This window comes from Pseudophryne corroboree, chromosome 2 (assembly GCF_028390025.1).
Source record: "Pseudophryne corroboree isolate aPseCor3 chromosome 2, aPseCor3.hap2, whole genome shotgun sequence".
In the NCBI taxonomy this organism is placed as follows: Eukaryota; Metazoa; Chordata; class Amphibia; order Anura; family Myobatrachidae; genus Pseudophryne; species Pseudophryne corroboree.
In genome coordinates this window covers 395000839-395027721 of record NC_086445.1, presented here as the reverse complement: position 1 = coordinate 395027721, position 26883 = coordinate 395000839, and the positions used below count along the sequence as shown (strand labels likewise).

At 43.3% G+C, this 26883-nt stretch overlaps 1 protein-coding gene across 2 annotated transcripts in view; it reads right to left on the bottom strand.

Annotated features, from left to right (window-relative positions):
• Nucleotides 1-26883, bottom strand: part of CNGA3 (cyclic nucleotide gated channel subunit alpha 3) — a 110909-nt gene that overhangs the window by 12475 nt on the left and 71551 nt on the right. For both annotated transcript variants that reach the window (XM_063953328.1, XM_063953329.1), the window contains one exon: nucleotides 19053-19232. In XM_063953328.1, the coding sequence (XP_063809398.1) occupies nucleotides 19053-19232 (180 nt within the window). The remainder of the gene's footprint in view (nucleotides 1-19052; nucleotides 19233-26883) is intronic.

Here is a 26883-nt window from a genome sequence, read left to right as displayed (position 1 = left end):
ACTAGTTGACCATACTGCAATAATAGCCAATGACCTGGTAGTCCTGTGCCTGCTCCCCCTCCCCCCACTCGCCATCTCCCTATTTATACTCAATGTGGCAGCTTACGGGGGCCCTTTTAGCAATGAGTTTTAGCTATTTAAAACTCATTGTGTATTATAAATTGTTCTCCAGCCAATCAGCTCCCAACTGTCATTATTCAAACACATGACCTTTAGGAGCTGATTGGCTTTAGCACCATTTATCATGCGCAATGAGTTTTAAATAGCTAAAGCTCGTTAATAAATGGGCCTCAAAGTCTGTATGCTGCTTAGATCTTTCCGCAGCTGGTGTCTCTGGTAACCTGTTCCTTACGGTACTGGGGGGAAAGAAGATAGAAGCCCCCCCCGCTGCTGGACTCCACTGCAACTGGGTTGAGGCAATTCTGGTAGAGCTGTAGTCTCTGGTAGGGGGGCGGGAGTGCGCTTCCAATCTTTGGCTGGAAGTGGGGGTCCGATTGGTCTTATTAATTAGCAGATAATTTCTCATACGTCCTAGAGGATGCTGGGGACACCATAAGAACCATGGGGTATAGACGGGATCCGCAGGAGACATGGGCACTTTAAGACTTTGAATGGGTGTGAACTGGCTCCTCCCTCCATGCCCCTCCTCCAGACTCCAGTTTAGAATCTGTGCCCAGGCAGACTGGAAGCACACTGAGGAGCTGAGTTTCTCGGAAAATACTTTATGTTAGGTTTTTTATGTTCAGGGAGCACTGCTGGCAACAGTCTCCCTGCATCGTGGCACTTAGGGGAGAGAAGTCAGACCTACTTCTAGTGAGTTTAAAGGCTCTGCTTCTTGGCTACAGGACACCATTAGCTCCTGAGGGTTTGGAACACTAGGTACGCCTAGGGCAGGCATGTCCAAACTGCGGCCCTCCCGCTCTTGAGAAACTACACATCCCAGCATGCCCTGACACAGCTTTAGCATTCTCTGCCAGCAAAACTGTGTCAGGGCATGCTGGGATATGTAGTTTCACAACAGCTGGAGGGCTGCAGTTTGGACATGCCTGGCCTAGGGGTTCACTCCCAGAGCCCGCCGTCACCCCCCTTGCAGAGCCAGAAGTCAGAAGACAGGTGAGTAGAAGAAGATAGAAGACTTCATTGACGGCTTCTGAGGTACCACACAGCGATTGCGCTGCGCGCCATGCTCCCACACACACAGCAGCACTACAGGGTGCAGGGAGTGTGTGTGTGTGTGGGGGGGGGGGGTGCCCTGGGCAGCATAAAAATCCTCTTTTCAAGCTGGCAAAGTAAAATTGGAGTACCTTGACGCTAAAATTCTTACCCCCGCCAGCATTATTAGTTTAAAAAAATAGTTGGCTGGAGTGCGCCATGAAGGGGGCGGAGCTTAGCCCTCACAGCTCTCATCAGCGCCATTTTCTCTCCAGAGCTGCAGAGACGCTGGTCCTTCCTCACCGCTGCTATAACAAGTAACAGGGTGCAAAACGGGGGGGGGGGGGGCACAGCAAATTTGTTGCTTAAATAAGTTATTATAAAAGCACTACAGGGTCTGAGGCATTATATATTATGGTTTCAGAACCGGGTCAGGCACTGGGTTGAGAGCTGGCAAACTCCCTGTGTTTCTCTGACAGGATTTACTGTGGGCCTGTCCCCCTTTTGGCCCAGTGTGTCTGTGGGTGTCGGTACAGGTGTGTCGGCATGCATGAGGCGGAGTGCTCTTCCCAGGAGGAGACTGTGTTAGGGGCAGAAACGGCTGTGGGAGTGACCCTGTCGGCACCGCCGACTCCTGACTGGGTAAATGTGTTGAATGTTTTGAATGCTAATGTGGCTCTTATTAATAAGAGATTAGATAAATCTGAGTCTCAGAACCAGGTATGGAAAAAAATCTGTGGAGGATGTGTTATCACAGGTCCAGACCCCCTCGGGGTCACATAAACGTTTGTTTGCTCAGTTAGCAGACACAGATACCGACACGGACACTGACTCCAGTGTCGACTATAGTGATTCCAGATTAGACCCAAAGTTGGCAAAGAGCATTCAGAACATGATTGTGGCAATAAAAGACGTATTACATATCACTGAGGACCCTACTGTTCCTGATACTAGGGTTTATGTATAAAGGAAAGAAACCTGAGGTAACGTTTCCTCCCTCTCATGAACTGAATGCCCTTTTTGAAAAAAATGTGGGAAAATTCTGATTCCTAAAAGGATTCAAAAGACGTATCCGTTCCCCTCTGGGGATAGAGAAAAGTGGGAGACACCTCCCATTGTGGACAAGGCGCTATCACGGTTGTCTAAAAAGGTGGCTTTACCGTCTCCTGACACGGCAGCCCTTACGGATCGTAGGCAGGAAAATACGCTAAAATCCATTTACATCACCACAGGTATACTACTCAGACCAGCTATTGAATCTGCGTGGGTGAGTAGTGCTATCGAAAAGTGGGCAGATAACTTGTCATCTGATATAGATACCCTGGATAGGGATACCATCCCTTTAACGCTGGGTTATATCAGGGATGCTGCAGCCTACCTAAAGGAGGCGGCGAGAGATATTGGCCTCTTGGGATCAAGGGCCAATGCCATGGCAGTCTCAGCTAGGAGAGCATTGTGGATTCATCAATGGAATGCTGATGCTGACTCCAAGAAAGCTATGGAGTCTCTACCGTTTAAAGGTGGTGTATTGTTTGGTGAAGGTCTCGCTGAGTTGGTATCTACAGCTACCGCGGGTAGGTCGTCATTTTTGCCTTATGTTCTTCCACAACAAAAGAAAGCTCACCACTTGCAGATGCAGTCCTTTCGGCCAAATAAATACAAAAAAGGCAGAGGTTATTCCTTCCTTGCTAATAGAGGAAGAGGAAAAGGTAAAAGATCTCAGGCCGTGGCAGGTTCTCAGGAGCAGAAGTCCTCCCCGGCTTCTGCCAAATCTACCACATGACGCTGGGGCTCCTCTGCGGTAGTCCGCACCGGTGGGGGCACATCTCAAGCTCTTCAGTCAATTCTGGGCTCGTTCGGCCCTAGACCCATGGATTTTAGAAATAGTGTCCCAGGGGTACAAACTGGAGTTTCAAGACGTCCCCCCTCGACGTTTTTTCAAATCAGCCTTACCAGCTACTCTTCCGAACAGGAAGGTAGTATGCGATGCAATACAAAAGTTGTGTCTGAATCAAATCATTGTCAGGGTTCCCCTGGCACAACAGGGAGAAGGCTTTTATTCAAGCCTGTTTGTGGTTCCGAAGCCGGACGGCTCGGTCAGACCAATTCTGAACCTAAACTCAATCTTTGCCTAAGAAAATTCAAATTCAAGATGGAATCTCTCCGAGCAGTGATCTCCAGTCTCGAGGAAGGGGATTTCATGGTGTCGGTCAACATAAAGGATGCCTACTTGCACATCCCCATATATCCTCCGCATCAGTCTTACCTGAGGTTTGCTACTCAGGATTGTCATTACCAATTTCAGACGTTGCCGTTTGGTCTGTCCACAGCTCCTAGGATTTTTACCAAGGTAATGGTGGAAATGATGATTCTCCTTCGCAGGCAGGGAGTCACAAAAAGGCACTGGAACGTGATCCAAAAAATGTGCGGCATAGACATAGTTAGTGGCTGCACAAATACTTGGGGGACTTAAGCACCCACTGAGCTGGCTCCACTGTCTATATTTATAATTATCTAGCATTTATAAACAACATAACTGGGGTTTTATCCTAGCAATAAATGTCATGCTTAGATGCATGCAAGTTAGTCGCAATTGTACTACATGCATGGACCGCCCCATCTTGTACAACATGATCATCAGGGCCAAGAGGGGGCAATGGTGGGCCCAGGGGATGGGGGTGTGGCAACAGCAGTTCTAAAGAAAACAACTGTGCACAGCACCATTGCATGCCAAGGAGGAGAGCATTCTTTCCATGCACAGCTGGCATGGGCGTAGGTAATTAGTTTCCCCCTCTGCTCTTGGCACCACTGGTCATCATTGTCAGTAACCATACCTTATATCTGGTGAAAGTATTCAGTGTGAAATCAGATGGATCTGCAGATGCACAACTCAGCATAGACAGCAATTCCATCTACATGCCCTCACTAAACTTATGGTACGTTCCAGTGCCTTTTTATTAACCACTAAAGTAGTTCAACTGTAAATGGAGTTGCAATGGCGATGTATATGACTTTGAATCATCCATTATTGGTAGTGCTTGGGTAAGGAGCATGCTCAGTGCAGCAGGATACAATTTCCTTCCGCACAATAGACTAATGTACAACATCCTCAGCATCACCCCTTATTGTTCAGTTTATGGATTTTTTTAATTTCTGCCCTACTTTTGCTTCATAGATTTAAGGGGCCTAATTATCAACAAATATTTGCGGGATATCCCTGAAAACACCCGTAAAGCGGTACCCGCACATATTAACTACCACACAGATCTATGTGCCCTATTTTTTAACCGCAAAAGCAGCCCCAAGAGTTTTTGCATTGGCTGCTTAATTGTATAATTTATCAAGCTCCAGAATGCGATATGTTTTTAAATTCATTTGGGTGCTATTTAATCAGAGTGATTAAGCTGCAGTAAGAGATTTGGATTATTGGTCCTAAAACCTGATAATAAATATGCCCCTTAGAATGTAGAGAGACTTGTACTTAGTGGATTTGTGTCACCTAGTTATTTTTGCTAGTTAGTTTTTTTTATGACTTTTGCATTTGAACTGAAAGTCTGTGGAATGACCTTGGTCTTCTCACTTGCTTACATAAGGTACACTACTATCTTCCACATACTTTGGAAAGATCACAGTCTATATGGGCGCTGCGAAATATCAAAAAATGTGGGTACTTTTTCTAAAAATCCTGGTTTCTGTGCCACTAATATATGTATTTCACAAATACGGTACATAGCAGTTATTTTAAACACATAGAGGTTTTCCAGTCTTTTATACAGTTTTCACGGGATGCGGATGGGATCCCGGTGGTCAGGAGACCGACACCGGGAGCCCGACAGCCGGGTTCCCGGCAGCCAGTGCAGTGTGTCCCCTCGCCGGCTTGCTGCGCTCACCACACTTCGGGCCTTCACCCAAGAGGGGTAACCAGCCGTCGGTCAGGACTCTGACTGCTAGTATTTCAGCTGGTGTCAGGATTCCGGTATCAGTATCCTGACCGCCGGGATCCCAACAGGCAGTCAGTTGACTGCCTCCCATTTTCACACATCTTGCTAGAGATGTAAACCTGCCCCCAGTCCCTTTTGTCAATGCAGGCTGATCCTGTTACCTTCCAATAAAAATCAGTTTAGAAAATCCAACATGTTGAATAATCTCGATTTCTCAAATTCCCGACCCTAAAATTATTGCAATTAGTGAGTCAGGGATTTATAACTTGAGTTTGCTGATCGCTCGACATTGCCGATCAGGGGAGACCTGCAATTGGCAAATCAGATCAGGGAATCTGGGATACGCCCAACTGATGTATGAGCTACATTAGTTTGGGCTAGGAGATGTTGGGGGAGATGTAGAAAATGTGGAGAAGCTGTCCATAGCAACCAACCAGCTTCTCGCTATCATTTTATAGAATGTGCTAGAAAAATGATAGCTACAAGTTAATTGGTTGCTATGGCAACTTCTCCACTTGTCCTCTTTAGAAGATTTGATACATTTCCCCCTTATTCAAAACTGACACCCAAAGTCATTTTCAGGACATCTGCTGTGGGGTTAGCACTGTCTCCAAGCCAATATTGTCCTACAGCTACTGCAGTAAGATCTCTTTGGGCTCAGCTATAGTGCATCTCCTTCTGAGACCTTTGGGGGCAATCTCCTTTTCAGGTTCATCAGAATTCTTCCAGTGGTACCCAAAGAGTCTACAACACTGCAGTCCTCCGATCCCCAATAAACTGGCACCCATTTATACTCGCCTGCTGTTGTTCCTCCCACCAGTACTTGGAGACACTTGGGTTATCACTTGACCATCTGTATAAGGCTTTCCTTTTTAATTTAAATATGTTTATATAAAATGCAAATTAATACATACATTTATATTGTAGTTATGAAATGTGGTTCTTCCAATGTTTCCTCTGGTTACATACATACAATCTTTTCTATGGATGTTGTAAATATACTTTGATATAAGAAACAATTTGGTAAATAATACATGCATATATAATACCTACAAATGCCATTTCTGAAATACAAGTCATCTTTCACTGTCTGACGATACAATGTGGAGTCTAGACTAGCAAAGCTTTTAGTACTTACTCATTTTCTTTTTTATCATCATCATTTTTTGCATCTTTTTTGTCTGCTTGTTTTTGCTCTTTGTTCTCATTGGCAGCGTTCTGTTCCTTCTTTGTACTGTTTAATGCAGTAGATGGGAGAGTGGAAAGAGGCCTTTCAGCAGCAGATAACAGCAAAACAACAAGAACTAGAGCTACCTATATTCAGCTGCATGAATATGTGACCATTCCATTCAGATAGCATTCAGAATGGGATCATCATCTTCAAATACCTCGGTTGTTTCTGTGACTTTTGGGATGCAGAAATATTGCATAGTGAAGGTTGCATAGCCGCACTATGAATCGCTATGTTTGTATAGGAGTAAAGACCTTTTATTCCAGATTGTACAGATAACTTATCTCATTGAAGTGGAAGTACTATGCTGTAGATCCAGAAGGTGCTCATGGAATATTGATATAATCAAATTCAAAACTGGAGAGATTAAATGACTCCAAACAAAGACAGGCATGCTTGGTCCAAAGATAATGGGTTGTGTGTGTTTAAAATATCAATTTATTAGCTATACAATACAAAGATAAAGACTTAAATGATGTCTCCCAAACAAACGACCCAGAAAAATATACAAAATGTGAATTAAATTATAAACAAAGATACAAGACAACATAAAAAAAACATATTAAAAACACAATTTCAGCTATCCTGATCAGTTATATTGTTAAATTATCGCTTGATTGCAATTAAGGCACAAAATAGAATATCTCTGCTGTACTATATAATTGCACACTGTATATTAGGAATCATGCGGTATTGAGTATACCAGGTGCAGGTATCCTGTGGCCCTCCAGCTGCCGTGTAGCTATATATCCCAGAATGCCCTGACACAGTTTTAGGATGCCCTAACAGCAAAACTGTGTCAAAGCATGCAGTCGTAGTACCACAGCAGCTGGGGTGCAGTAGGTTTCTAAGCCCTGGAGTATACCATTGTGTTATAAATTTAATAAGATCTTTGATATTTAATAACACTGTCTTTAGTAATAGTGATGAAAATTCAGTAAGCCATAAATTATACCACTAGGTATCAATGTCCTAGGTGGCTAATAAACACTGGGGATATCAATATATGGTTAATAAGATACACTTAAACATGATCTTTAAGTTTAATAATAATTCTAGCTATTATCTCTACTGGCCGTAAAGCAGCTATTTACTCCCTAAATATGATTATAATCACCAAATGCTGTGTTGATACAGAAACAGCTAAATTACAGTCTCAAACACTGGGGACAGGTACTTATATTAGAGCTGGTTGTATCATAGATCCACTGATTCCACTCAAGTGTGAACCAATGTGCATCAGTAAAATAAATGAAAATATACTGTACAAATATACTGAATGTTTTACATTAATGAAACAATTGTAAAATTTGGCGTTACTTTGTGAAGTCAGAGTGTAATTCTCAGTTTGCTAATGTGCTTGAGTATATACTCAACTTTCCATTGACTGATGCTGCGTTACACTATTCTATCAAACCACTGATCCTATATTAATAATTATTAACAACTATGAGTAAAGTGAGCTGGCACACATCCAGCAAATGGATGATTAAGCCTCTAGTGCAGTGGCACCACTGAGAAGCAAGCTCTGCACACAGTCACACTGTATTAGCTTGTGTGCAGGAAAAGCCCACTAACTGCAAGGACTACTGAAATCGGGGGTTATGACAGATATGAGCACTGACCCCAGTGACTTGATGTGCATTTTGAAACATTAGCTTTATCAAAATGTCGATACAGCTATTGTATGGAGTCTAGACTAGCAATGCTTTTAGTACTTACTCATTTTCTTTTTTATCATCATTTTTTGCCTCTTTTTTGTCTGCTTGTTTTTGCTCTTTGTTCTCATTGGTGGCGTTCTGTTCCTTCTTTGTACTGTTTAATGCAGTAGATTAGAGAGTAGAAAGAGGCCTCTCAGCAGCAGATAATAGTAAAACAAGAACTAGAGCTACCAATATTCAGCTACAGGAATATGTGACCATTCCATCCAGATACCATTGAGATTGTGAACTTCAATTACCTGGGTTCTCTGTGTGTCTTAGAAAACACTGATATTGCCAGTTTAATGGTGGATTAAAGTTAGAAATATGTATCTTGAAATAATTTGTAATGCAACAATAAGATGTATCCTTATCAGAAAAGCATATAATGTGGCTACAAATAAGATAGTGTCTACTTCTTGCTTACATGCAGTGTGTGGGAGATTTGTGATAGAAACAGCAATATAACAATTCATGGCAGAAAGACATTTTATCCATCTAGCCTGGTGGTTTTCAAACTCGGTCCTCAGGACCCCAAACAGTCCATGTTTTCCAAGGCCGTACTACACTTGTGCAGGACACAGACACCATCATGGCTAGACAATGGCCACAGTTCTTCTAAACTAAATAACTACAGCAATAAGTGAGAAAATTATAATAAGGTTTGCTATAGGTAGGCCAGACACTATATTCTATTGCCTATATAAGCAATACCAGTGGGATAATACAACATATATGGACGGAATGAATATTTATCGCTACTAGCACACAGGGATACTGAGGAATTCTGTTCTACAATGGTAACAGACATGAACTTACTCATCCGTGTTGTTGCTGTTGTTGACATTGAAATTGGCAAGAACCCAGTGACTGTGATGAGATGAATAAACATAGACAAATGAACAAATAGCAATCTTTATCCTATATATTCAGTTAGAAATCCAGACACTCTGTTGAATAAAGCCTTGCTGGCCACTCAGTTTAAGGGTAAAATAACATGGTCGGCCGACACAACAGAGAGTGGCGATGATCTGATATTAATATCACTGTAACCTATCAATTCATCAGGAACCAGCACCTCATGAATAAAATGAATTTGTTTTGATCTGGTGCTTATTCCAGGCCTTTGGAATTTATTGTTTTTAGAGACTTACAAGTAGAGTTCTTAAAGGGATTTATTTAATTTGCCAGATGTCAAGATCCCGCCGGTCAGGATACCGATGCCGGAATCCTGACAGCCGACTGCCGCCAGCTGGAACCCCTGGAGCAACAGGACTATTCCCACTTGTGGGTGTCCACGATACCCACAGAGTGGGAATTGATCCTGTGGTGATTGCAGCAAGCCAAAGAGCGCTCAAGGGGACTCTTTGCGCTCGCCTCGCTGCCGGCATTCTGGCGAGTGGGATGCTTGTGTCGGGATATTGAAATCCTACTGAATCCTTTTTAAGTATTAATTCTTTCCATGTGCGTGCTGAGAAATGATGAAGCAAAAACTGGGGGCTTATGTATCAAGCAATGGAAAGAGTGGAGAAGTGGGCCAGTGGAGAAGTTGTCCATAGCAACCAATCCGCTATGAGGTAGCATTTATCAAGTACATTCTAAATCTCTATTAGGTACCAATGTAGCCATGCTTAACTTTGCTGCGATGCGACATGCTACAACACGGCTTGCTGCATGGCATGCCAGGCTGCTACTAGTACAACTATTCGCAGCCAGTGATTGCTCCATTAATTCCTAATTAATGGAGCAATCGAAGGCTGCGAATAGCTACAACTCAGCGCGCTATGCAGCACGTTATGTTGCAGCATGCCGCATCGCAGCAAAGATGAGCATGCCTACATCTGTAGATGCGGATTGGCTCCTATGGGCAACTTCTCCACTCTTTACACTGCTTGATACTTCGCCCTCATACAGTGTTCAAATTAAACTTCTTTTTCTTATCGCACTCACCTACTGTATAATAGTTATTAGAAAAGCATTGGACAATCTTACGCCCTTGTCTGCAGGTAGTTGCAGCTGTGTGCAGGTGATTGCAGCTGTCTGTAGGTGGTTGCAACTATGAGGTTGAATGGAGACTCGATAAAGCCCAGGGGAAGCACCAGATCAAAACCAATTTCTTATCTCAAATGCCTGAGAAGTGAGTACCAAGCACCAAGCAATGCCAGTTTTGGTGCCCCCTTATCTCCACTAGGTACATAGAACCCATAAGACATGAAAGAAAGCACCTCATATAAGTTACAGTGTACCACAAACTTATAGTATCCCTGCCTGCACCATAACATATATAAGATTAACGTGGGCCCCCAGCACTTTGAGGAGGTTCTGTTATGAAATCTGTAACTCTTTCTTGTGGTCGTGTCTGTGACTCCCTGATACTTGTCTGCGCTTTGTCAGGAGCACCGTGCTGGGTCAGAAGCACCGGTTAAATGGGTGATGGGCGCTTCTTAAGGATAATATACTGCAGAGCACATCCCAGAGTGTTGTTCCAGGCACCCCAGAAGCCAGAGAAATGTACCATTGGGACAGCGGCGACACCAGTCGTACACCCCTCCTTATGGCCCTTTCTCCACGTTACTAGATCTTACACTACAAATAGTTGGAGGAGGAGCTCTACAGGAGCAATAAAATCTAACCTGTAAATTATGAATGGAGTCTAAAAGGTTGAAGGACTCTCAAAAGATATTTATTCTCTTGCAAGTGCCCTCATTTTTATGCTTAATTTGTAAATGTAAAAATGATCTGCTGATATTAGCCTGCAATATACCCCGGGGATAAAGCTTGGTCAGATATACAGGAGGATGGCTTTCATCCTGCTTTACCATCGTACAATGGGAATTCAATGCCTGGCCAAACTGATTGGCAACATGGCCCTTGAAGCTTACGGCAGGATGGCAACGTGCTTGAGAATGAGGAGGGTGAGACCACCAGCCACTTAATTTACCGTACTATTCGCATAGTGGAGCATGGTATCAAGCCAGTGTATATTTTGATGTAAAGCCTTACAGCTGATTCGCCTCTTATTTTTGATAATGGTATTTAAAGGTCTGTTACTGCATGTTTATTTAATAAAATAAGTTCGTATAAGGTTTTTATCTTTTGTTAATAAACCATGACAAAAAAAAATGTAAATGTGAAAAGAAAAAAATAAAGACTTAAGTGACCTGCCAATACTGATATTGGCTGACCTCCTCAACATAAAGCCACTTTCACTTATATGGAAACCTCTGCAGTGACTCCAACTGTCAGTCTGCTGCCGTTTCTCTTCATGGATGTCCCAAAGTAACCCAAAGCTCAACAAGAAAAAAACAAAGGGCCTGATTCAGCGGTGGTGGCAAATGCCAACTGTTATAGATCTGTGAAAAGATGCTTCATCTCTGAGTCGCCTCTTATGTATCAAAGATGCAACCAACATCAGCTACATCGCTTGCGCCATCGAACTTCTGAGCAAACTTATGGTATGGAACTAAGAGTTCGGGGCCAGTACAACTGCAAAAAAAATTTCAGTGGCTGGCAGGGACACTCCCAGGAAATGCTGGCAATGTGCCACCGCCCATTACCTCCAATAAATACTCACTACCTGTCACTCACTTTGTGAATAAATCCTCACTCTAGAGGGGGTGATGTACTAAGTCTGGAAAAGTGATAAAGTACCAGCCAATCAGCTCCTAACTGCCATGTCACAAGCTAAGTTTGAAAAAGGACAGTAAGGAGCTGATTGGCTGGTAGTTTATCACTCTCCACTTTATCACTTGAGGCTTAGTACATCTGGCCCACAATACGCTGTTGCTTGTCAATCGTTGCACATGTGCAGTGGGACTGTGTGCAAGCCAAAAAACATAGGGGCTAATTCAGACCTGATCGCTAGGCTGCGTTTTCTCACAGCCTGCGATCAGGTCTGAACTGCGCATGCACCACAATGTGCAGGCGCGATGGACCGCAGCAACGGGGATCGGTGCATAGCGACGGGATGGTGCTAAAAAAGCGATTGCACGGCTGATTGCAAGGTGACTGACAGGAAGAGGGCGTTTGTGGGTGGCAACTGACCGTTTTTCAGGTAGTGTCTGGAAAAACGCAGGCGTGTCAAAGCGTTGGAAGGAAGGGTCTCTGACGTCAATTCTGGTCCCGGACAGGCTAAAGTGATCGCAGCGGCTAAGTAATTTCTGGGCTGCGCAGAGACTGCACAAAATCTGTTTGTACAGCTCTGCTACACATGCGTTTGCACACTTGCACTGCTAAAATACACTCACCCAGTAGGCGGCGACTATCCAATCGCAGGGCTGCAAAAAAATCGCTGCCCAGCGATCAGGTCTGAATTAGGCCCATTCGCATTGCAACTACCTCTGTATCAGACCCTAAGCTCTTCTTGCAATACTCCTGAGACAGAATTGGTTTGTAATCCATGATGTGCAGTGCATTAGAATTCAGTCACTGCACCCTCATCCTGATGAGAAACAGGTGGTCACACCCTCAATGTGATGCGTAATGGGGGCCTGAAGCAAGGCCCATTCTCTTTCCGTACACTCACTAGAGGTGCATCCTGACTCCCCTGTCACAAATGTTGGGCGGTATGAGCAAACTGACAAGCATTCATCTCTACAATAGCCCATTATATTCTAAACTGATAGGTACAGGCAGAAAGGAGAACCTGTGCAGACTGCATGAATCAGACACTTGCTTGGGCCTAGGGAGGCAGGACAGGGAAAAGAAAGGGTAGAGTCATAGACTAATGTAGGATAAGTACCGGAAAACATGTTTGCTTAAGTGCAGTTGTAGATTGAGAAATTGGGCATAGTGGTGAAGCTAATTTCTAAGTACACACCACTGTGCCTAGTTCTGTGGAGTAGTGTAAACACTACATTTAATTATACAGAGTGAGTTCATTGGCATGAAACAAACTGGAGAGAGCTCATTGTTAGGGGCACTCCGTACTGTGCAGAATGGTACTCCTACTGTATATATCCACTAGCAAGAATAACTGACTTTAGCACCAGCTCGGAACGAATGGAAATCTGGTCTCCTCACTCTCAAGACTAGATGATATAGTGAGCAGTGCTTTAGAGGGAAATGTGAGGTTACACTTATGTAGAGTGCGCCTCTTCAGATTTTTGTTTCTTTCCACAAACTAGAAAGCTGAAAATTCTTACAATGGTGCAATGCAGCCTATTTGTTTGTCTATACACTTGCTAATTTATCATTGCCTACAAGTATAACAAGTAGGGAACAAGCAAGAAGGGCAGTTAGGAGTCAAATAAAACAGGGGACATTGATATACATGAAGAAGGAAGCAGTAGATGATACATTGTACCACAGTGAAGGTGAGATACAAGTACGCCCGTGCGCACTGCATTTAAAGTCCTGCTAAGAGTCATAAAAACATTTAATACATGAGCTCTTTTCCCTGTTTATCTCAGTTTTCCATCTCCTGATTTCATTTGGTATAGATTTCAAATGCTGTTTATAATGTATCTTCAAATATTCACTACCGTACACATACTGGAATTTGGACTTATTTTACCCTTTTTTTTTTTTTTTTCATTCCTTCTTATTCTGCTCACTAACCTCTATGATGCCCTTATGTGTCACACAATAGCAACATGTCTTCATCACACATGGACTGTCATCTAGGAATACACACTAGATCCCGGTTGTCGGAATGCCAGCGGTCAGAGCCGGCCATAGCTATAGGCAAACTAGGCAATTGCCTAGGGCATTTGATATGCCCAGGGGCATCAGCAGCTTCTGCTGATTAAAATGATATGCGGCATGCCTATATTCTGTGTGTAGCATTTCATATGCAGATACAGCCACAGTCTCACACAGTATAAAGGCATGCTGTATATCATTTTAATCAGCAGAAGCTGCTTGTGCATCCTAGCCATGTAGCAATGCAAATAAGATGCATTTTCATTAAAAAATTTGCCCGACGTTAGCACTGAGGCAAGATTTATGAGGACACATCTGTATCCAAGCAGAGGCAGAGGTCACAGTGTTAGCGGCAGTGTGAGTGCTGTGTGCATGTGAGTGGGTTGGTTGTGCAGTAGTGTTCGGAATATGTGTAAGGAGCATTATGTGTGTCATGTAAAAATGCATTAATAATGTGCAACATATGTATAAGGGGCACTATGTGTGTCATTATGTGTATAAGGGCATTAATAATGTGTGGCATACAGTATGTGTAACAGGGTACTACTGTATGTGTCATTATGTGTATAGGGGCACTAACAATGTGCAGCAAATGTGTAGGGGGCACTATGTGTGTCATTGTGTGTATTAGGGCATTAATAATGTGCGGCATATGTGTAAGGGACATTATGTGTAAAAGGGCATTAATAAAGGTTGTCATAATGTGTAAGCACATTATGTTTAGAAGGACATTAATAATGTGTCTCATATGTGTTAGGGGCATTACTGTGTGGAATTATGTGTTTAAGGTGCTCTTCTATGTGGTGTTGCGTATAGAAAGGGCACTACTGTGTCGTCTAATGTGAATAAAGAGCAATAGGGTGTAGTGTAATGTGAATAAGGAGCAATTCAGTGTGATGTAATGTGAATAAGGGGCTTTACTGTGAGGAGTAACGTTTATAAGGTAAAGTGATACTACTGTGTGATGTAATATGAATTATGGAAACTATTGCATGATCAAATGTGAATAAAGTGCAGTACTGTGTGGCGTATTTGGAATTAGGGTTACTATTGTGTGGCCATGCCCCTTGCCAGCAAAAACACACCCCTTTTTGGGCTGTGCGCCAAACTGTTCCTATTTAAAATATGGGGGGTACAAACACCAAAATAAGGACTGCTATGGATGAGGGGTGATGGTGCTGGGAAAGAGGTGCAAGGTCAGAGGCAGAACCAGCAGTGGTGCTAGGGGGCACCAGCCAAAATCTTGCCTAGGGCATCATATTGGTTAGGGCCGGCTCTGCCAGCGGTCCAACATTGAAGATCTCAAAATCGGAGGGTGTAGGTATTTCTGACCCCCCCCCCCCCATCCCGTCCTCAACCCTAACACTAATCCTCGTGGGGTGGTGGCTAGGGCTAATCCTGGGGGGTTGCGGTTAGGGCTAACCCCCTCCCTAGTGCCTAACCCCACCCCCAGCCCTAACCCTAACCCGTACCCCGATGCTCACCTTACCTTGGGGATGTGATCAGGCACGGGTCTCTGACTGCCGGGATAGTAAACGCATCCTGTCATGGAATACATTACTATATCCCATCTACATATTAAGGGGTTGTCAGAATAAACAATATATACATAAAGATTGGATATTCAATGTTACAATGTTCTAGTTTCTTATATATTTTATACATATGCATGAAGGTTCTGTGCTAGAAGCCACATTCCACAAAGGTTTTCAATATTCATGTGTGCGGCATCCTGTTCATTGGCAGACATACTGTATATCCTCAAAGGGGCTGATAAATAGGCCAATTTGTATTGCACATGTATAGGCATAGGTCTTCATACTTATGTAGAGCTGACACTAACGTCTCTTTACAGTAGGAGAGGTGAAGCGGTGAGAGGGAAGGGACAAGTTATCATAGGTTGAATACAAAAAAAAAGGATAAAACAAGTGTTCTGTATACTTTTCAGTGTCGGACAGGGGCATGAAGGGCCCACTGGGGAAATGCAGTGGTAGGGGCCCATGTTTAGGGGTGTGGTCAGCCACCACAGATGTTTGCCTAACCATTAGAGAGTACACGGTCTGGGACCCTTGATAAATATATATGGTAAATACTGCTAGTACATGCATGATAATGTACCAGATTAATTACTGCAATCTACTGTAGAGAATGCACCAAATTCCTGTGCAGTATAAGGTAACATATGCATAATGTATAATTCAAGTGCACAGTCTGTAACCTGTTTCTGATAGGAGGTGGGCCCACAGGCAGTGGGGCCATCGGGGGTTTCCCCTGTACCCCTCTAGGCCAGTCCAACCCTGCCTCTTTTTCTAGGTCACTAAGTTATACAAAAGTGAAAACGTGATCCATTCATGCAGTAGTTTTTGCGTAATGCTGCCGGGACAAACAGACAAATATTCTGATTTTTTTTTCTCCATAATACATAAACCATACCTCCCAACTTCTTGGTTTTCTAAACAGGGACACACGCGCGGCGAGCGCGTGCTCCCGGAAAAGGGGCGTGGCCTAAGAAAAGGGGCGTGGTTTCGCGGGAGGACCCACGATCGCGAGCCATGCCCCCGTTTTCGTCACTGAGGGAGCATGCCCAGCGCCCTGTGAGCCGCTGGCATGCCCCCTCTCCCTTTGACTCAAGTGAATAGACGCTGTGCGCATGCGCACAGCGTCTATTCACTGCTGCTCTGCTAAGCAGGGCAGCGAGACACAGAGCCTCCCAACTGCCCCCCCCCCATCTCGGGACACTGCGGCCCGCGGGTGGGACAGCGGGACAGTCCCCAAAAAACGGGACTGTCCCGCGAAAATCGGGACAGTTGGGAGGTATGCATAAACAGTCCCTAGAAGTATATTTCTAAAAAAATAAAAATAAAAATTCCTATATACAGAAACAAACCTTACAGGTTTATTATATGTATAGATATACCCAAGCTCCATTATGTATAAAGGTCTATCTTTTTCAGGCGAGTTCTGCATAAACAGAATATTAGACTTACCATTAGCATCAGATTTCAACAAGGTAAACTTAGTGTAGCAACAAACATCATAAAACACTACGATCAGGAACACAGACATGCGGGGGGACGCCCAGCACAGGGCTAGTCTGCCCCGCTTATCAGTCCCTGCCCTGTCGCTGAAGTACAAAAGCATCGCACAGCGGCAATGATTTTGTACTTCAGGAGTAGCTCCCGGCCAGTGCAGCTTTTGCGTGCTGGCCGGGAGCTACTCATCGCTGCCTGGCTCACAGCGGCATGCGTGTGACGTCACGCAGCTGCTGCGGCCCGCCACCTGCACGATCCGGCCACACCTGCGTTGGCCGGACCGCGCCCACAAAACGGCGGCCAAACGCCGTCATGCCACCCCCTCCCGCCCAGCGACTGCCTCTGCCTGTCAATCAGGCAGAGGCGATCGCTAGGCAACAACAGCCGTCGGCTGTCAGCAATGCGCAGGTGCACTGCGGCAATGGTGCATGCGCAGTTCTGACTTGAACGCTGCGCTGCAAAGAAATGCAGCGAGCGTTCAGGTCAGAATGACCCCCTAAAAGACTTCCACTAATATTGCCTCCACTTTATCTTATGCCACATTACAGTGCACCAGTTCATTTTATGCCATACAGTATTACAGTGCCACAGATCATATAATGCCACATTACAGTACCCCGGTTCATATTATGCTACATTACAGTGTACCAGTTCACATTATGTAACATTATAATGCACTCTCATTCACTTTATACCATATTGCAAAAAGCAGGCCCAGGGGCATAACTAGATACTGTATATTGCAGACCCCAAGGCAAAAGTTTGTAAGGGCCTTTATGTACTACACAATGGTGGAAAATGAATATAACACATGTAACTGTGACAGGGAAGGTGGCCCCTCTCAGCTCTGGACCCCAAAGCAGCTGCTCTCCCTACACCTATGGTAACTACACCTTTGTATATAACACATGCAACGGTGACAGGAAAGATGAGCCCCTCTCAGCTCTGGGCCCCATAGCAGCTGCTCTCCCTGCACCTATGGTAACTACACCTTTGTATATAACACATGCAACGGTGACATGGAAGGTGGGCCCCTCTCAGCTCTGAGCCCCATAGCAGCTGCTCTCCCTGCACCTATGGTAACTACACCTTTGTATATAACACATGCAACGGTGACAGGAAAGATGAGCCCCTCTCAGCTCTGGGCCCCATAGCAGCTGCTCTCCCTGCACCTATGGTAACTACACCTTTGTATATAACACATGCAACGGTGACATGGAAGGTGGGCCCCTCTCAGCTCTGAGCCCCATAGCAGCTGCTCTCCCTGCACCTATGGTAACTACACCTTTGTATATAACACATGCAACGGTGACAGGAAAGATGAGCCCCTCTCAGCTCTGGGCCCCATAGCAGCTGCTCTCCCTGCACCTATGGTAACTACACCTTTGTATATAACACATGCAACGGTGACATGGAAGGTGGGCCCCTCTCAGCTCTGAGCCCCATAGCAGCTGCTCTCCCTGCACCTATGGTAGCTACGCCCTTGTCACTAAATACATAACTCCCAAATTTCAAGGATCAGCAAGTGGGACGCTATGCGCTAAGGGGCGTGGTGACATAAAATGGGTGTGGCTTTGTTTAAAGGGGGCGTGGTCTCGTGGCAATGTCGCGATCGCGAGCTACGGCCCCGGTTCTCGTTACTATGGGGGCATGGCCAGCGCTTAGTGAGCTGCTGGCATGCCCCCAGTACCTCTGTCTCCGTGAATAGACGCTATGTGCGCATGCCCACAGCTTCTATTCACCCTGCTCTGTAGCGAGTGCAGGAGCATCCCATCTGTCCCCCCCCGCACCGTGGGACACTGCTGCCCGCGGGTGGGACAGTCCCAAAAAAATGGGACTGTCCCGCGAAAATCGGGACAGTTGGGAGGTATGCTAAATATAAATAGCCAGGAATCTGACAATAAACTGAGTGAAGCAGAACAGACTAGCTGTGTATGGGTCTCATAACAGTTTTAAATGTCAACATGTTTAGCATTCCCTATTGCCTCAGTGATAATTGCACAACAGAGACCCTCACTCACATCAAAGTATTTTGCTAAAATATTGGGATAATAAATGTGAACACAAGTGACTGAATCATTTTATGTGGTCACATGCCAACAGTGTAAATTAAATATTTATTTCAAAGCATACTAACATACCCTCCAACATTTTACACATAAAAATCGGTACAAAGTTGAAAAGGGGGCGTGGTCACGGGTAAAGGGGCGTGGTCACATCCCTTTTCCTATACTTGCAATGGAAGTTTTGGAGAGCCAAAAATCGATACAGATCATTAAAAAAAGGTACTGTACCTGCTAAAAAGGTACAGTTGGAAGGTATGTACATGTTATACTAGTTACTTTGAACGTACCTATTTGCTCTCTGGAGTCTGTCTTGGTTTTCTACAACAGAATGTGTGTTGCTGTTCCTACTAGACACCTCTTTCATCTCTGGCCCTCTGAAACGCTCCAGAAAGGAGTCTGGGCGCTGATCTTCCCGGGTCAGGTGTCTCATTGCCCAGTTCCGCAGCGTTAGGAGAAATCTTGACAACCTAAAAACAGGTATTTATATAGCTTTTCACTAATAGATCAACTCTTTCTAGTAGTAAGTAAGTAAGACATTCACTGACAGGAAAAATACATAAAGTATGACATTTTCATATAAGAATGACTAATGTACACTGCTCAGAACTACAGTGGCTGCAGGCTTGTGTAATGGAGTATTATGGAGTATTACCAACCTCCATAATAAACAAGTTATTAAATGTGCATTTGGGAGAACTGTACTTGAGACATTGCTGGATAATATGCCTTTTTGTGGGAAACTGAAGGAGGAATTCTGGAGCTGTATGGTATTCTGTTGGAGCAGGACCTAACTCCTAGCCTGGATTGAGGACACTGCTGTTTCCCCAGATAGGGTGTGGATCATTGGGTCAATCATAAGTAGGTCAACAGGTCAACCCCATATTGTCAACGAGCAACAGGTTGACAGGGTCAATAGGCCAACATGTAAAAGGTAGACTGTACAGAATGTCAACAGCTACAAAAGTTCAACATGGAAATGGCTGACACAAAAAAAAGTTCAACACATTTTTTTTATTTTTTAGGCTGTCATTTTGTATGTTACACCATATGTGGCCTCAGTTTGCGTACCACATCCCATTGGATGGCTCACATCGCCTTGCTGCACTTGGCACAGGTTACTATTCCCAAATGTAGTCCACATGCATGGTACATGATGAAGAAGTTGAAAAAAGATTGAACCCCCCCCCCCCCAAAAAAAAAAAAACACCCAACAACACATGTGTGTCGATTATTGTCATGTTGACCATTTGAACCTGTCGACCTTTTGTACCTTTCGACCTTATAGGGTCGAACTATTGACTGTCAACCTGTTATCATCCGGATCCACCCCAGATTGATGGTAAAACAATTCTTTCTGAGGTGAATGTTATACATTGTTACATTCCCTGACTGAGAACATCTGATTAGCGCTTACTGCAGTTTGTTTGTATTCAGTGAAAGCACATTTTTCAGTTGTTGTTACTAAATATACAGTATGGGGGGTATCTAATTACCCGCAGTCAATGACCGCCAGGGGCTATCCTATTAGCCCCGATGCGGCATGCTCCTCCCCCTGATGTCAGTACATCTGATCGGGAGCTTATCTTGGATCCCATGTGTTATCAAACGACCACGGGTCAGTTATCGGCAGATCAAAACAGCCTCTAATTGATAATGACCATCGGTCAATAACAGTGATATCCAGCTGTTTTGATCCATCGAAAATGGATTGCCTCTAATTGGATACCGCCCTGTGTTGGGAATTCGCCATTGAACATTGTCAGACAGCCTATGTAGTTACTTCTATAGACCAAATAAATTAAATGAACTGTGTTACAAACAAATATTTTTTTTCCTCTTCCCTTCTAGTTCAGTTACTCCTCTCTTATCCTATTTCATTTCCTCAAGTTGAAGATAATACTAGGAATTAGCAAAACAGTAAATATAAACTAAATTATATTAATTTCCAGATCATTCATGTTTAACATGAAAAAATGATCTTATTATAGCACCAATGAATTGTGTTATCAACAAATCATACAAACATTATAAATCAGAGTAGATTCAATTTAAAAATGTTAATAAAATTACAATCCTGGAAATACATTTGGAACTGATGGCTTTCAGGTTACATAGGCACAGTAGTGTTTTAGTAAAATGGTAGCAACAAGAGCGTTTCTAGCCACACCACTGTGCGTCAGAGGTAGCAGAGTAAATGCTCATTGTATTGGTCAACTGATATATGAGCTGAAAGAATGAGTCTCTTTGCAGATGATATGGCAACATAGGTGTGCGAATGGGCGGTGCAAGAGTGCTGTTAGGAGAGCAGCACTCTGCACTGTCTCCACTGCATAGTACAGAGCTGGCAGGCAGTACGGTCCTCCGCAGATATCACAGCAGGTCCGCCCACAAACATGCGCAGCCATACTGCAGGCTTTCTCTTCTCTGGCGTCCATTAGCCACAGATATACCCAGGTCTCTATGTGTCCTGCTACAGCCAGGACGGGGCCCTCTTTTCAGATGGGCTCAATGGGCACTTGCCCAAGGGCCACAGGAGTATAAAGGGCTAAGGCTTATAGCTGAGGGTCCCCTTTTTCCAGGGGTACCAGAACTTTTAAAATCGACCCTGGGAAACCGGAGGTAACCAACTTCAAAGAAGTTTTCCCCATCCGAGCCTGTCAATTACTCTTCCCAGCCAGATATCTCAGGATGTGTCTGACTTAGAGTTTTTCTGAGGGTACACTCCAAAAGCTGGGACTCTCCCCTTTCGGTGAACACTGGCAGCTTGTCTACTATGCCCAGTACCAGAGATATCAGCAGCAGCTGGTCCCTGCTCCAGCTCCAGATGCTTGGTATGCAGTTTTATATTTTTGGCGGTGGATTGATCTGGCTCCTGAACTCTGATACCAAAGTCCCCAGTACCTCCTGAAAGGTGGGACTCTCTAGTGTTTGCTATCCCATTGAAAGCTAATAAATCTATTTCCCAGAACTTGAGATATCTGCAGTTAAGCAAGCCGCCCTCCCACTGGAAAATGATGAGTGTTAAGTGTACTCCACTATCCACCCCTACTCTGTGTATTAAACACCCCCTACTACACTGGAAGTCATGTACTGGGGCCCCTTCATTCAGCCCAATGGCCCTTCTAATGAATTTGTGTTCTCACACCCATCTCCAACCATCTGTGCAGTAAAGGAGTAAGTAGCAGAAATTACTGCTCCAGGTCCTACATGCTGAATGGAAAATAACACCCCTTACTGCCCGAGGGATATCAAAGATGCTGCTGATAGCACCCCCCACCCCACCACTGGAGGATGGGTATGGGCCTCAGTGCATTACTTTTCCCAGGGGTCTACACTGCTGTTAAGACGGCCCTGCACCAGGACTGTCTGCCTATGCTGTCCAAGCATCCTAGTGCCCTCATATGCACTTACAGCCCTATGGTGCATTCTGCAACAGATGCACTACAATGCCCAGCAAACCTGTATGCTCCAGTCTGCCACTGTATAATTCCTGCTTATTAGATCCCTGCATTACTACCTGCATCAGGTAGGTGGTGTGGTATATTTACACTGCAATTTAGATTTCAGTTTGGACACACCCCACTCAAATCTAACTCTCTCTGCACATGTTACATCGGCTCCACCTGCAGTGCACATGGATTTGCCCATTAGAGAAAAATTTTGCTGCTGCAATAAGGTCTGAATTAGGCCCTAGGCCCCTTATGTGTAACTTTTTCCATGTAAATGCATCTAAGTCGCATTGCTGTGTGACTAGGGCACACAAGCAGACACTGCTGATAAAAAAAGATGATATGCGGCATGCTATTCTGTATGTGACTGCAGCTATAGCTGCATAGGAAATGCTATGTCAGTGTTTTCCTGGAAATCACCGTAACAAAGCATTTCATATGCAGATACAGCCACAGGCACACACAGACTATAGGCATGCAGCATATCATTTTAATCAGTATAAACTGCTTGTGCGTCCTAGTCACATAACAATCAGACACATTTTCAGCAAAAAAGACACCCGACGTTAGCAGAGATTTCCTGCTGCATTGAGTATTGAGGCACATCTGTAGATCGGAGGTGAGTGGGAAATTCAGTCCATGGGGTGACTCTGAGATGGACGCAATTCGCAATGCGACAATATGCTAATGCTGCAGGAGGCATCTTGTTAATAAATGCCACCTGCCAGCTTCTGTGATCCGCTGCTGCGTCCAAAGCCATTGGATTACTTACATGAACATCAGCTATTTGAGCACCCTTCATATTATTCAGGGTGGCCGTGTACTCCAGAACTGCAGGGCCAGGAAATCTGCATCAGAAGACACAGATTTCAGGCCTGGCACGCCTACAAATTAGGGGTGGCACGCCTATCATTTTGTAAAATAGTCCCCAATGCAGTCTCTGCAGCAAGTCAATTATGCTGCGGCTTTAGGGCAGAGATTGGCACTTGTGCAGTACACAAATATACATAAACCATCGGGTAAATATACATAAACTAGCTCTAAATCCAGTCCCAGGTCCAATCATCTCTTATTAAACTATGGACACATTCAGTATACATTTACTGCAATATTATATACACAGGCTACGTATAACACATAAACAATCTGCTTTTAAATGCACAGCAATATTTGACAATAATTTAAGGGTCTATTTACTAAGCCTTAGATGGAGATAAAGTACCAGCCAACCAGCTCCTAACTGTCATTTTTCAAACCCAGCCTGTGACATGGTAGTTAGGAGCTGATTGGGTGGTACTTTATCTCTGTCCACTTTATCACCGTTCAAGGCTTAGTAAATAGACCCCTGAATCTTTTATATATAGATTCACATTAAATTAGTCACATTTTTAGGTATAAACAGAAAGAACTATGATTTTCTAGGTGTGGGTCATTAGATCTACACTAAAAAGGTCTACAGTTAATAGTCAACCCAAAATGGTCGACTTGGTCAAAAGGTTGTCATGGAATAGGTAGACAGTTGAAAAGGTTGACATGGAAACGTTTGGAACAACAAAGGTCGACAATTTTCTTTTGTTTTTTTGTGTGTTTTGTCACTTTGTGCCACAAAAAAAAGCTCCAATAGTGTACCACGTCCCTACGTATGGCTCGCTTCAATTGCAAAGCTTTGGGCAAGGTGTCATGATCAATCACGGCTGCACTAGGAACAGGTAACTATTCCCAATCGCAGTCCATGTGACTAGTAAAGTATGAAAAATGTGAAAAAAATACAAAATAACATTGACCATATACAGTATGTAAAGCTACACAAAAAATCTGCTATAAGCGCCTAATAAGATAGTTTCTAAAGCAACATCACGAGCGCTGCCAAAAAAGCATTGTGTATATGCTTATTGATAACTGAGAGCAAGGAGAAAAGGATTAGCTGCGCTCGTAATGTTGTAAAAGAAAGGATTAAATGGAGAGCTGACAAACACAAGAATAATATAAAAGATTATTTATTTAAAAATATATATCAATAAAATTAACACATTATTATAAAATAATAATTACATTAGTATTCTCTGTGTTGGCCCAAAATATCAGACAACAAATGGCAGCGTTGATACAATTAGTGAATAATTGAAAAAGGTTATTGTAGCGAAAATTATAAATAGAACAAGCATATGGCTTCTCACTGAAAAAGAATCATAAATTTCATAAGGTGATAAATTCTCTAGAAGTACAGAGGCAACATGTACTCCGAGATATGATGCAGTCCCAGCAGTAACTGATTAAAATATCTCTTATGGGCTATTTATACCGGGCGTCCCCGGAATGGTCCAGTGAAGCCCTTTTGGTGTATGAATAATTCAGATAGACTGCCCTAATGAGGGCTAATTACCGTAGGCTGGGAAATAGCTCTGCTTTAAACGGCTATAATTCCAGGGATCTCCCGTGAGCTGGTAGAAATCCTTTAAAGTGCCCACTTGCGTGCAGTTAGGAGTAACAGTTCCCTTGCCGTTATATGTTGGTTAACAGAGTAAATAGTACTTGCCGTGCAGCGGAGTATTTTCCGGAATAGCCAGGTGTAAGGAGGTAGATAAGCACACTGGAACTTGGATGTCCGTACTCGGCAGCCGCCGCTGGCAGCAGATGGAAGCCGCTCAGTGAGAAGCGCTAATCGGAGCCGTCCGTGGTGGATGATTGCGGTGCCAGAGTTGAATGGGCCAGCAGTCAGAGGGATGGTGGGAGGAGCCTAACGCGTTTCGTCACGATTACGTGACTTTTTCAAAGGAATGTCCCCTCCTTGGTTTGTCCAGACTTTTATGATGGACATGAATTAAAACCAGGTGCAATTAATATAAGATAAACGAGTGATAATTAAGAAGTCAGCTCTCCAGATCGTAGAATCTATAATTATTCACAGGTACATATCAAGAAGGTTTATTTCAATCCATAAACAAATAGTCATTTTTTTGTATAAACAAACTAAACAATAAATGTAACAAAACATATATTATATGGCATGAAAATAGATACATTCAGTTTGCAGACTAGAGTCGGCTGCAAATACTGATTAGCAAATCAGCATATCACCAGGATAGTTTACTGGTGTTAATACGGTAGAAGGTCTATAACCTGTATAGAAGTTATCATGGGGCAACTGATGACTACAAAAGAGACAGTTAGATTGGGATTAATATCCTGATTATACAGAAAATAGATCTTTTCATTAATGGTTTATATCTATATATCAGTCTTTACCAGTAGTTCATCTACAGATAAAACAGATAGAGAAAAAAATATATATAATCGGAGAATTATGGAAAAAAAAGGGGGGAGGGAGGGGGGAGTGGAATTGGATTATTAATCCAAATTCCCCTGTAATTAATTATCAAATTAATAATGAATTTCTAATTAATAAATTAATAAATTAAACAGAAAAATAAAAAATAAAGAATTAAAAAAATATAAATAAAAATATGGCCTAGGGAGAAGAAAAAAGAGAGAGAACCGATAGAATAGGGAACAATAGACCCCCCAGGTAATTAAGGTATAACTAGTAACTAGGGATCAAACTCAATGGTTTCATTGAGACCATTTGGGATAAGAGATCTTAGTTTATGGATCCAGAAGTTTTCACGTTGGCAGAGTTTCTTGTATCTGTCACCTCCTCTTGGGGTGGAGGAAATTGCTTCTATCCCTATGAGGTGGATGTCTTGCGGATTTCTTTGATGAAATTCAGCAAAATGTCTGGAAACACTGTGGAAGGGATGTCCTCTAAGAATATTCCGTCTGTGCTCCAGGAACCTAATTTTCAGTTTGCGGGTTGTGCGTCCCACATATATAAATTGGCAACTGCATTTTAATATGTATATAACATAGATGCTGTTACAATTAACATAAGAATTGATATTAAATGGTATATTATCTGTTGAATAAAAGGTTTTAGTTTTATTCTGTATATAGTCACAAGTTATACAGTGACTAGAACAGCATTTAAAACACCCTTTGACTTTAGTTAACCAGGATGAAGCGTTGGGGGCAGTATTTGATTGACCTACAGCTCTTTTATCTACAAAAAAGCTGGGGGCAAGTTGTTGTTGCAAACTAGCAGACCGTTTGAAAATGATTGATGGTTTTTCACCAATTTCTGTCTTTAGGATTGGGTCAGTTAACAGAATTGAGAAATTGCTAGAAATAATGTTTTTAATTTTTAGTGATGAGTTATTAAATTGAGAAACAAAATGAGGTAGATCCTGTTTGAATTTAGGGATATCCTTTTTATAGTGTAGAAGCTCATCTCTATCAATATGGTTCACACGTGTGCGGGCTTCTTGAATCAACTCTGTAGGATAACCTTTTTTGCACAGAGATTGAGATAATTCGTCAGCTTGAGTTGTATACTGATGATATTCACTACAGTTACGCCTAATGCGTCGTAGCTGACCATAGGGGATGTTCCTGATCCAGGGCTTATGATGAGAGCTGTCAAAAGGCAGGAAATTATATTTATCTACTTCTTTTCTGAATGTTTTGGTTGAAATCGCTCCGTCTACTATAGTGAGGGAGATATCGAGGAAGGAGATGGAGCACCTATCTATGGTGCAAGTGAAGGACAAATTAAAATCATTATTGTTCAAAAGAGAAGTGAAGTTAGACAAAAGATCAATATCTCCATCAAAAA